Source organism: Tyto alba, unplaced genomic scaffold (assembly GCF_018691265.1).
Source record: "Tyto alba isolate M040663 unplaced genomic scaffold, T.alba_DEE_v4.0 Super-Scaffold_7, whole genome shotgun sequence".
NCBI classification, from domain to species: domain Eukaryota; kingdom Metazoa; phylum Chordata; class Aves; order Strigiformes; family Tytonidae; genus Tyto; species Tyto alba.
Window position 1 is genome coordinate 8,006,278 of NW_024881328.1, and position 12,149 is coordinate 8,018,426.

Below are 12,149 nucleotides of genomic sequence, written 5' to 3' on the forward strand. Positions count from 1 at the left end.
TCATACCAATCCAGTGTGACCGAAACATGAGGCATGTGAGGCTGGAGTTCAGCAGCCACGTGGAGGCTGGAAGCAGATTCTTGGGTGTGCTGTTACTATCTACCCCAATCCAACCTCAGCTCCATGTGGTTTTAAATGTTCCCAGAGCATAAAGCTTAAATTTGTTATCTTAATTCTGAATTAACATTTTCACTGTAATATCACAAATAACATCGAATCTGTTCACAGTTCAGGGATGCATTCTACACAGTAATATAACTGTATGAATTAAAAATTAAAATCAAGAAATAGTAGTCTTTTGTGGAGTAGGTAATAGCCAGATTTGTTTGGCTTTTCTGGTTATTCTGCCAGTGCTTTTTCCTCAGCAGTAAAAGTTAAAAGACATGTTCCCAACCAAATGAAACGTATAAAATTACTGCAACATAATTTAAGTTACACTTAATCCCTTTGCCAATTTTTGCTTTAAAAATGCCTGCAGTGTTTTAAGTGCATTTATTTGCTTTCTAGAACATGATCCAAATATGTGGAACAAATCTAGTGCCAGGGGTTTTGTACACAGTCCCAAGGCTTGAGAGTTTTAAGAAACCAAAAGGGGCAGAAATGTAAAAACCAGGAAGGTACAAATGGTCTTGGCTAGACGAGTTTACACCTTGATCATTTACTAGAGACAGTATGAAATAGCACAAAATCAGGAATGAACAAGACTGTAAACCAGAAATATTTGAATTCTGTGTGCACTGTAGACATCAGAGGCATTCAGTGCTTCCAAAGTCCTGTTAATTGTATCTGTGCGGCTTGTATCAGGACATCCAGATAAAAAAAATGTACCTGTCCCTGTTTAACACAGAGGAAAACATACTCAAAGGATCATCTGCCTGTAGTAATTGTAAGTAAGTATCTGATTCAGGATTAGAACACAAGTGATTTAATAAATCTTCTATTTTTTTCTTCTAGGGCAATTTGCACTCAAGTTAACAACTTGATAAAAATTAAGTATTTGCTGGGCCTTGTTCCTAATCACTGTATCCCACCCCTCCTTTCATTTGGATTGCTTCTGTTCTCCATGCTTACCTCTCCTACCAAATTTTCTCCGATTATTATGGGGAAAGTTTATTAAATGAGGCAAGTCATGCAGCATCCTTTGGAAATGGATTTGATGTTAGATTTAGTTCTTAAGTTGTTTAGAATAGACGGAAGCTCTCAGCTGTTGACTACTCATCTACATCTGTGGAAAACCTTGTCCTGGAATGTGTTAGCCATAGGAGGCAGCTGCCTCCTGGGGTTGAAACAGCTGTCATTACAGACCTTTAATTTGTTAACTAATTTTACAGGATTAAAACCATAATCTTAAACTAGCACTGGAAGTCAGCAAGAGGCAGCGACAGAACCTGTGTTAGTCGTTATCTTTGTGCTGTTCAGAGGAGAATATTATCATCGACAGAAGGTGGGGCTCTTACCATCTTTGGTTTTGGGGCAGTGAACTACAGCAATCCAACCTGAGGAGGAAGAAATATATCCCCTCATTTAAATAGTATTTTCAGTCAAATAGTAGCATAAGAACTTGAATGCCATGAAGTACCATCCGTTTAGAAAAGCAGACAGCTGAGTATTTCCCCCCTTTTCAGGGGATCATCTGAGTGTAAGTTTACCTTTAGTCACCTAAATGCCTGTTGCTGCAGCATTTTGCAGAATCAAGTCCCATAGACCTAATGTATCAGGCTACGTTATTCCCAGACAGGTCAGTTTTCTTCTAAGTACTTCAATTCATCAGATGAAGGATTTAAGAATTGAATATGCATAGGACTGTTCTTGCCCTTTCATGTGTTTGATTGTTCAGGGATAGGGGTTTTTATTTACAAGATAAAAATTAATGCTTGTTTAGGCACCTAAATTCTTTACTTCTCCTCTGTAAAATATGTTTTTAAACATGTTTACCTTGAGTTCCCACTTAGAGAAGTTACAAACGCATCTTTTACAAAGCAACAGCCTTAAGTAGGGAACAAGTAGTTGCTCACCTACACAGCAAATCAATGCCTGTGCTAAAAATAAAAAAAAAAAAACAAAAAACAAAACAAACAGGAGCAGTCTCTTATGGTGTCTGACTTCTCTTTTTACTTATAGGGAACCATTTAGAATTTATGAAGGGCAGGATAACATAAAGAAATGCTTCAAGAGGAATAGCAAGAGCGGTTCTTTGAGAAGTTCTAGTCTTTGTGTTATTTTTCTCTTCTCACATTTGAAGGGATCCAAACCATAAATGTGTGTTCATCCAGGTTTCAGAAGACTAGAAGTTTAAACAAGTGCACTGAAAAAGTTTGTTTGTAAACATTTATTTTCTTGAACTGAAAAAGGCTTGCATCAGCACACATTGTACAGCCTTGCAAATTACACAAATTGAAAAAAGTTTGTTTCATTTATGTGCAATGAATCTTTAATGTCCAGTGAGCATCTGCAAATGATGAAAACTTAAACCATTAAAAAGGTTTCCAGCACTTAAACACAATTATCTTAGCGTGAAAAGGAAGAGAAAGAGATCCATACTGGTGGGAACACAATTAAAGTGCAAACATTTTGCCACTTGTGAAGATACATTTTAGTTTCTTCACATTTTTCCTAAAAAGAATATTAAAATGTGATTCAGTGAACATTCTTTGAAACCTATTCACATTTCCCTTTAAATAATTATTAAACTTGTTGCATCAGAAGGAAATCCTTCAAGTGTACAACCTATTTGTAGTTTCTTTTGACATTGCTTGAATGAATCTCAAAAGAAAATAATCACCTAAGGAGTTAGTTACTAAAATTACAGTTATTTATTTTCTTACAAAAAAAGAAAAAAAAACAAGGGACAAAGAACAGGTTAACTTCAAGATTTGGGGTAGCTTGCTAGAAAATGAGTGTAATTCCTTGAAAATGGTTCTCTCTTCCCCTTCTACCAATCCTCAGGTTCCTGCCTTGGAATGGACAGCTGTGTGCTGGCTGTGAAAAGGGATTATAAAATACAAATCTGAATATGGATTTTTATGAACGTTTGCTGTACAATAGAACTTTGGATCTGATACAAGAATTCAAAAATATAAAACAAAACTACTATAAAAGTAGGGGGCATTTCAACAGCATTCCGTGTAGAAAGCTGCCTGTCTCAAAGATGAATCCTTGCTATTGTGTGGGATTATCTCTTTTTTTTTTTTCTTCATCTTGCTGGGTCACTGGGTTATTTATTCTTCAGTGGCTAATGTCTATGACAAAACATCCCCGGAGTCTCTATGAAGAGAACAGAAACCCCGTAACATCAAGCCAGTCAAGGAGCGGAGGACATGGAAGTAGTAAAGGCTGAGTGTCCACTGATGTAACTGCTACTGAGAACTAGCCCTTTCCAGAACATGAAAGTCGTAGTGCTTCTTGCTTGTTCTCAGCCTGAACTTGTTCACTGAGGTACTACTTTGTTTCTTCAATGCATTCTGAGCAGCTGACATTGTAGGGAACGTAGCTAGAACCGTGTAAGTGGAAGCCAAGTCACTAGGTTTGGATGGCTCAGTGTTCACACTACTGCCTCCGCTGCCACAGTAACGACGGTGGTGCTGCTGCTGCTGCTGCTGCGTTTGTAGACACTGCGAATCCCTTAGCCACCGGATCTTGGCACCAACTTTTAAAAGTTCTCCAAATAGTTTTTCTGCTTCCATACGAGTTATGCCTTCTGGCAGCTCAGTAATTTCTAGAACTTTTCCCACAACTGAAACAAGAAAAACACTGAATCTAAATTGGTCATTGTACTTAATGATACAACAAACACAATGGAAAATGAGTTATTTCATACTTGTATCTCTACTTGGCTGATACCAAATACACAGGCATTCCATTTCTGGTATTCTACAGCCTTTTGCTTTCACATTTAGCACTGCTTACAGCTACAAGTATACAAATAAAAGCTGAGAGTACAGAGAGGGCCCTCAAAAGCAAGAGGAAAAAATACTCAACCCCTAATTTTGCAGCAGGCTTGAGAACTCAGAGTGTCTCGCTGGCTTTGCCTGTTAACTCTTTGCACATTACTGTGCTAAAACACTGGTCTGAATTCTCTCAAAAAATACTCTCCAGTAAACTGTTAGAAAAAGCTGATTTATCTGTAACTTTCTGTAAAGAGTTGATAGTAGGCAACACTTGCAACAAAAATTATTTCCAGTAAAGATAGATGATGTCAGGTTTTATTTGGAAGACATCTTTACCTACTACAAGTAGCTAATCCGTAGATGTCCTAATATGTCCCCCAAAATCCATGTGCTTAGATATATCAGAAGGGAGGAGCAAAAAAAAAAAGGCACAAACTAACTTGTAGTTTGATTTCACATTTCATGCAAGTAAAAGGAAGCAGGGTATGTATATTTAATGTAGCAATATAACAGAACTTACATGCAATAAACTGACAAACTTGCATTTCCTTTTAGTACTGTCCAGTCCCGATCTTCGCTGGTCTTTTCTCCAGCCTTCACAACTACATTTTTCTCATTTAACCTCCCTCCTTCCCTCTCTCCAAAATCAAGTCTTCCTCACCATCCTTATGTTTCCCGTGTTTGCCATATCCTACTCTTCATTCTGGCCCTTTCTCACCTGTGCTTTTCTTGTTACATTCCCAGCCCATCACCATAACTCATTTTTCTGGAGGACCGTGTCAATCAGCAATTCTATACCTGGTTCTCCTGCACCAAGATCTGCTGAAGCAGCCTTCTTTGCGGGTTTCTTTCCCCTGTTTCCATGTCTGTTTCCAGGTTGACACTGGAAAGATTGACATAAATGATGTACTTTAATGACAATGCACCAGTATCTTAGAATTTCTAGGTTAGCTCAGTGAAAAACAGTGCAGAGGCATGTCTGGAAAATGACCTGTGCTACCATGGTACAGAAAAGCTATTCATGTCCAATTTTAGTCTTGGAGATTAGCAATCCTGAAGTCAGGCACATTCAATCCTTGGCTTCAGAAGAAAGGGAGGAAATGATAAAAGAAAAAAAGAAATCACCTTAAATCTTCTTCACTCACCACCACCCACCACCCCAATCCATCACATCATTTGGCTGATCTTGGGTAGAACTGAGCAAGGTGTAAGTAGAGGGTCTGTGTGCCTGTCCTAAAAATTAAATAGATGGCAAAACTTTCTAGTTTGCTAACACTAGTATTTCGGGTTTATTTTTTTTATAAATACTCTTTGTTTAGAAATACCCACATGTATTTTAATCCTTTTTGCAAATGTTCTCTCTGTGATTTTTGGAAGTGATGGCAAATTGCTTAAAAAACCTCAATATAAACTACACTGTGTCTAAAGCTAAATTTCAGAAAAATGTTTCTCTTTTTTTTTAATACAACAAACAAGAACAATGGGAAATATCAACACAGAATTAAACCATTATTGGAAAGCAAGCACCTTTCACTCATTTACGTTTCTAATGTGATAACATATGCCCCTGTTCATGGTGGTTGTAATGGTAATCCTGAATTGTTTTTTTCAGTGTTGCCAGGAGACTGTTCTCTTCAATACCTGTTGGCTTGTTACTTGTCCACGTAACAAAGATGGTGGATTGTATTGCAGGGGTTGGCCAAGCAATGGGTATCTGGCATCTCCTTAAAGAGAAAGGTAATTAGAAGGGGTTTTCTGTTAGATGAAAAGTTCCTCTTACGATGTATATCTTACACAGAAGAGAATGCAGAGTAACTATGCACAGAGTAGTGTATTTGGCTAGACTAACAAAGTAAGATTTAGCATTAACTAAATGTAAGTCACATACCGATCACAAGGTGAAAAGGTACAGGCTTTCTTGCATTTAAGGATTACACTGAAACAGACAATACGTTTTCTTCCTTGCAGTCTTATCTAAATCCTCTCATTTCAAAATGAGCTTAATAAAGCTAAAGCTCCTCTCAGCGTACTAATTTAATCTTTTTCATGGTTATATCCCTGATTGGAGACACGTACATCTTCACATTCCTGTTTGCTCCAAGGATCCACAGAGACAATGGAATACAAGTTTTTAGTAATCACAGAAGAGTAAGGAAGTTGAGTATTATACTTCACTACAAGCAACCTGGAATTTTTACAATCACATTGGAATACAAATCAGTAAATAAATAAATAAATGTTACGCAGTAGATAAGACAAAAGACATTTTTTTGAGAATATGGGGAAGAGAGAGAAGGTGAAATTTTACATGATGCTTGAGTGGATTATTTTGATGATCCTGCTTCAATAGCAGTATTACTAGAGCCAGCCACAATTTGTCAGAAAATCCTCATATAACTTGTATTCTAAAACATTCAAATAGAAAACATACATTTTAGTTAACTAAAAATATACCTTGACCAGGGACAAAAGGTCTAGAAAACTGGGACACAATAGAAAGAGGTGTCAATGTGGGACGGATGTTCTTCATGTTTGATAGCTGAGCTGGTGCTGGTGATTGGGCCGGTGAGGTGACAGGACTACCTAGTTGAGGACTATGCTGCAACTGGAATAAACAACAAGTTAGTGCTTTAAAAAGTACCTAGTTGAACAAGCTAAACACCACCAAAGCATTCAAAGCCTGAAGTAAAGTTAAAATAACTATATTAAGTATTCTCAGAGCAGATTTTTGTTCCCCAAAAAGAGCTTTTGAAAAAACATGCAAAGATGCAGTTTATACAAATTAAGTCATCCTGGAAAACAAAACAAAAACCTCCTACCTGTGCAGCACTGTCTAAAGTGCTAAGTTCTGTGGACTTCTGCCCTCTTTGATGATCACAGTAATATTTATTCTGTTTCCATTGCGGAGGTGAATGGTTGCGAGGCTGAGGATTGTTAGGTATATTGAGCTGCATCATTACTACTCCTCCACCTGGTGGTGGTGCTACCGCTACAAAACAAGAAATCAGCAGGATACAGTTAGTTCATCGTACATTTGTTTTCATTTTAGCAGAACAGATGTGAATTTAAAAAAGGGAGAAATAACATAATGAATGTTTTGCTAAATAAGCTGCTGAATTGTAGAAAACCAGAGCAGTATCTTCTGTAGAATTACATTTCCAGTATCAGATAGATCTGCGATAGTTAACTTACAGAGGGCTTCCCAGAATTGGAAGAGATAGTGGAACCACTGAGACTTGTTACTGAGGATATTTTTGAAAGAAATAATTTTATTTAATAGTAGTTGAAAGTATTAAATATTCACCATAGTTACTGTCAGAGCAATGTGTTGAAGAACATGTGATAGTAAGCAAAAAACATTCTTTATTTAAAAACTGAAGTTACCTAGTCAGTCTTAGATGACATACAGCAATACAGACTCAAAATGTTCTCTCTGATACGCTGGCATACATCTGAAAGGCCTGCAATCAATCTTTAGTCTGAGGCAAAATTACCTTCATTTACAAGTTCTATATAGGAACGTTTTTCTGGGCAGAGACTGCACATGGATCCCCACATCCTGCACCACTTGGCTGGCTGCTGTGGTAACTACAGAAATGCCAAGCCAGGGAGAACAGCTCCACAGCCAACACTGTTCCACAGGGTTTTGGCATGAGGGGCTGTGACGAGAAACTGCCCGGGAGAGAAGCTGTCTGCTCCCTTTGACCTGGCTCTGTCCCAGGTAACTTATATAACATCCTGTTTACTTGTAAATGGTTGTTTGCAATTTCCTTCTCTGCTTTACCCACTCTTTACAACATTTCTCAGAAACCACGATTAAAACACATGGTATAAACATCATTTAATCATCCACCGTTAAAAGAGGAGTCTACAGTATTCTCAGTTTACCACCTATGTCATAGCATCAGTTAGGAGAAGTCAGATACAAATTATAAAATGCATTCATCTTGTGTTTTTTAAAATGGGCTATTGTTTTCAATATCCCTGGACTCCAGAAAAAGAATCCCTCAAAAAGCAAACTAAACAATGTAGAATAATTAACTCCTAATATGAAAACTATATTAGCTTTTGTAAATTGTATGGTGAAATATTTACTATATTGATATTTATAAAAATAAAGGAAGGAATATTAGCAAAGTTTTCACATCTGTACTTTGACAGCAGAAAGTTCTACCCATGTGTTACAGATTGAAATGGAGTTATCAGATATCTGGCCAACTTTAGCAGAGAATATAAATTTAAGAGTCCATGCTCTGTCCCTGTAAGGGCCACATTGCAAATATTTCTATTTTGTTATGCAGCAAAATAAAATACAAAACTCTGTTTATGGAAATCTACATAATCAGAATAATATAACACAACAGTTTCCAAGTGGTAAAACCACAGACTGATATAATCCATAAATGTAAACCTGAGCTGTAACAGACAAACATCTGTATACACACTATGTTTTACACAAGAAAACTGATTTCTGTTTAATTTTCATGCATATACTTATAAATAGTATAAATGATACTTATTTACGTATTACTGTTATAGAATATCATTATATTTTATTATGTAGCACTCTAGCATTTTCTTTTGACTTATCTCTGTTCTGTGAGAACTGAACACCCAACAAAAATATGCTTGTCTTTTGAAACCATCTACAGCACCGTTTCTATAGCAGTGTCACAATCTGAAAACACTACTTAAACTGCAAAAGAAAATTTTGTACATCCAGAAATACTTGTTCTTTCTATTACTTCTAGTTCCACAGCATTTCAGTAAATTAAAATAATGGAATTATTTTCCTAAACAAGCATCCTAACAGAATGAAGTGTCATAGAACACGAGTCAGTCTGCAGACATTTTATCAACTGTCAAAACCCACGAGACCCAGGGAAACCCAGAAGAAATCCTTGAAAGGATTCCCACATTTGCAGTCTGGTCCTCTATAACCTTTTCAAATGAAAAGAAACACAACTCTGCTGCTTGTCTGTATATGTCCTCATTGTCCTTACCTCAGTGGCCTTGATTCATCATCTCATTATCACCAACCAAAAAGCATGCTTTTCTTTATTCTCTCAAAATTTGTTCTCCCTATGTCAGAGGGTTTCCCCCTTCCTTAAACTTATTTAAATTGCAGTTTAACAGGTTTGAACCAGGCCTTCAAAACTGCATAAAACCAGCACTTCCAAGAGAGATTAGGAGGGTAGAAGAACAAACTAGCACAAGAGCAATTTTAGACATCCTGAAATGATAGTCTTCCAGAATTAAAGCCAAACAAACTTGAAGCAAAATGGAAATAAAGCCAAACCTGTCCACGAACTGTAATACGCTGCTAATGCAGCTATTTCACCGCTTAACTGCATGTTGTCTATTTACTAATAAACAGGCTCTAAACATATCTTAAGAGATAAATGTTTGTAAGAAACACCACATCCATAGCGGAATTTAGGTGATTGAACTAGGGTTGTTTAATCTGTTGCTGGCTTGCAAAATACTGAGATAGCAGTATTTGAGATTACCCCTTTTTGGCCAGCCAAACCTCTAGTATATCAAATTCCCTGTTGGTGAAATAAAGACAGTACCGCTGTGATCACAGGATTATTCTGTGACCTCTTGTTTGGAGGCTAACCCCAGGGCTCTTGATTTCCTGATCAATTTTATGGTTGGAAATTCAGAGTTGTTAAGTGTTTGGATATTAACATTTATAAACATTCCATGGATATGACAAGCTCTATGTCACCACTGTTTTCACATGCCGTTGATGCTGCTATTTATATACCTTCTAAAAATTACCCAAATATTTCGTAGATCAAAACATTCCGAACCTTATTTAAGTGCTTCTGCTAAGTGACACTTATCTGCTGAAGCTGCCTCCAGGCCGCCCCCATGAAGCTGGCTATTTTTTCACTTAAGTTCTAAGTTGTCATTAAAAAAAAATCCCAATAGCAGCAATTCAGATGAAGAATTATGAAAAAAGTATTCGCAGAGATGGCACTCAAGTTGCAATTGTTCTAGCAGTTAGCCATGAAATCAATCTTATAACTGACAACAGACTTCTAGACAGAATGGCTTAGATGAAAATCCCAATAAAATATACCTTTTATTGGCTGCATGATGGAAAGACCAGTGGGCGAACTTTTACATGATGAGGGTGGAGACACTATGCTGTAGTGCACAATGGAAGCAGCCTGTTGTGGCTTTGACTTTGATGAAGGTGGCAATAATGTAGGAGGTGATGGCTTCTGACTTGAATGGTTGCTATAAACTATGGAAGTAAAAGCAGTAAATAAGGCTACCGTAAAACCAAAACACCCCACACAGCTTCGGAGTATTTCATTTAGCTTTTCAGCAGGTCAAAACGCTACCTCTCCTCTCTATCCAAACCCAGAATGCTTACAGTTCTCACCCTCTTCTTAGGAACTCTCAAGGAAACCACTACTCCTACTGCATTAAGTGAAATCCTGAATGCTTCTTGAGTAGAAGAGCCATATATACTGCTTCCTAAACGTACCTTGCTCGTCCTATCAAATGTAAATCCAAATTTTAAAAATTTCAGACCCAAGTAGCTATTCAGGCAAAGATGGAAGTCATTCTGCTGACAACGCATAGTTCCCATGTCTGTCTCAACTCACAAGCAGACATGTCAGGCATTAGGATGTATGTTATGTAATTTTAAGGAAGTAACTTGAGAGCTTTCAATGATAAACAAATTGAAATGTCAAGTTAATCTGCCACCAATACAATTTCAAAAATGGAACACAGAAGGAAATACAATACAGTAGTAAATTCTAAATCAAACCCTTAATAGCAAATATCCAATCGCCCGGCATAACAATAGCTAAACATTTTTGAAGTCTTTCAATAAAAACTTTATTCCCCCAACCTGCACACTGCTGTCCTTGAAGCTGCTGCGAGTTGCATGGTGATGATGTTCTAGGAAACTGTATCTGTTCTGATCCAGGAGGCTGCAAATATCCTACTGATGAACTGTAATAATAATAATAATAATAAAAAGAACATCACTAACAGGCATTTCTGGTACACATTTATTTAATCATGACTGCTGCATTTGCTGGCTACACATATTGCAAATCAGTGAGATACTGTTAATTTTTAAATCAATAACATTCCCATCTACCGCCAAATCTACTCATTCTTCAGAAGACTGAAGTTTCACATCTCTTCCTTGTTAAAAACTTATGCTTTCCATACATTAAGAAGCTGTATGTATTCACCTATTTTGATTTGCTATTTTTGTGTTGATAGTGCTGTATCAGTATAAAGACATGTAGAATAATAATAAAAAGACAATTTGTTGTCTTGCCCAGTTAACCAGAATTAGGTCTCAGTGAAATGGTCCCCACAGAACCTGCCACGAGGAATTCAGATGCAGTCCCTCAGCCGGAGGCTGCCCCGTGCAGCTGCCAGCTTATTCAGCATGCCAAACAAGCACACCTCTGCTTCAGTGTAGAGTAACACAGCTTAAAAAGAAGACTGCCTTGCCATGGCGTTACCAAATAGGGTGTGGGAAACAGAAGATGACTCAAGTTGATAAACGACTTTTAATTTGTTTGTAATACGTAGGAAAAGGATAACTTTAAAAATTTATTTATTTGAGATATTTTTCAGGGCATTCAGGGGAAAAACAGGTACGTAAAAGACACAAGCAAATTCTATCATACCACTAACTGATAATACAGCCAGAGCCAAAACATCAGGCTGGAGGACCACGATCAGAATGGTGCCTATAGAATCCTGTACTTCATTTCTGGACTAACAGATAAAGAAAACATTCTGAGGGAATGAGAAAAAAATTATTACTTCAAATTGTGGAAAAAAAAGTAGGTGTAATCCTGTTGGACTCCCCATTTTTACCTCATTTTCGTCACAAGAAGTTTGTTCCATCCTTTGTTCCACAATTCAATTATACAGTGTGAAATTAAAGATTCCCTTCCATAAAAACCCACAAAACTCAGTGAAAACTAAACCAGATGGTTTTATATCTGCATGCGATGTGTGCTATCACACAGCTTCTCATCTGTCTACTGATGACAGTTTTCAATAGTGACCTGCAGGTTTGACACTATTCGGTTCCTGCAGAACAGTATTCTGCTTTCCTTGTCAAAGTGCTGCAATGTACCTATTTTAATAAAAGCAAGATGCAGTCATTAGTTGCTAGTCTGTGCTGAATTCCTAACAAACGTTTCCCTGTTCAAAAGAGAGGGACATTCTAAATGACGCAAAAGATCAAGCAATACAACTTACTAAAAA

At 37.2% G+C, this 12,149-nt stretch overlaps 1 protein-coding gene across 19 annotated transcripts in view; it reads right to left on the reverse strand.

The window, feature by feature from the left end:
- Positions 1-2,314: 2,314 nt before the first annotated feature.
- R3HDM1 (R3H domain containing 1) overlaps positions 2,315-12,149 on the reverse strand; it is an 89,155-nt gene continuing 79,320 nt past the window's right edge. For 16 of the 19 annotated variants that reach the window (XM_042783757.1, XM_042783754.1, XM_042783750.1 and 13 more), the window contains 7 exons: positions 10,762-10,865; positions 9,976-10,143; positions 6,707-6,876; positions 6,342-6,492; positions 5,529-5,611; positions 4,686-4,770; positions 2,315-3,733 (listed from right to left, as the gene is read on the reverse strand). In XM_042783757.1, the coding sequence (XP_042639691.1) occupies positions 3,357-3,733; positions 4,686-4,770; positions 5,529-5,611; positions 6,342-6,492; positions 6,707-6,876; positions 9,976-10,143; positions 10,762-10,865 (1,138 nt within the window). In that variant the 3' untranslated portion in view covers positions 2,315-3,356. The remainder of the gene's footprint in view (positions 3,734-4,685; positions 4,771-5,528; positions 5,612-6,341; positions 6,493-6,706; positions 6,877-9,975; positions 10,144-10,761; positions 10,866-12,149) is intronic. The other 3 variants (XM_042783761.1, XM_042783760.1, XM_042783764.1) reach the window with 1 other exon arrangement.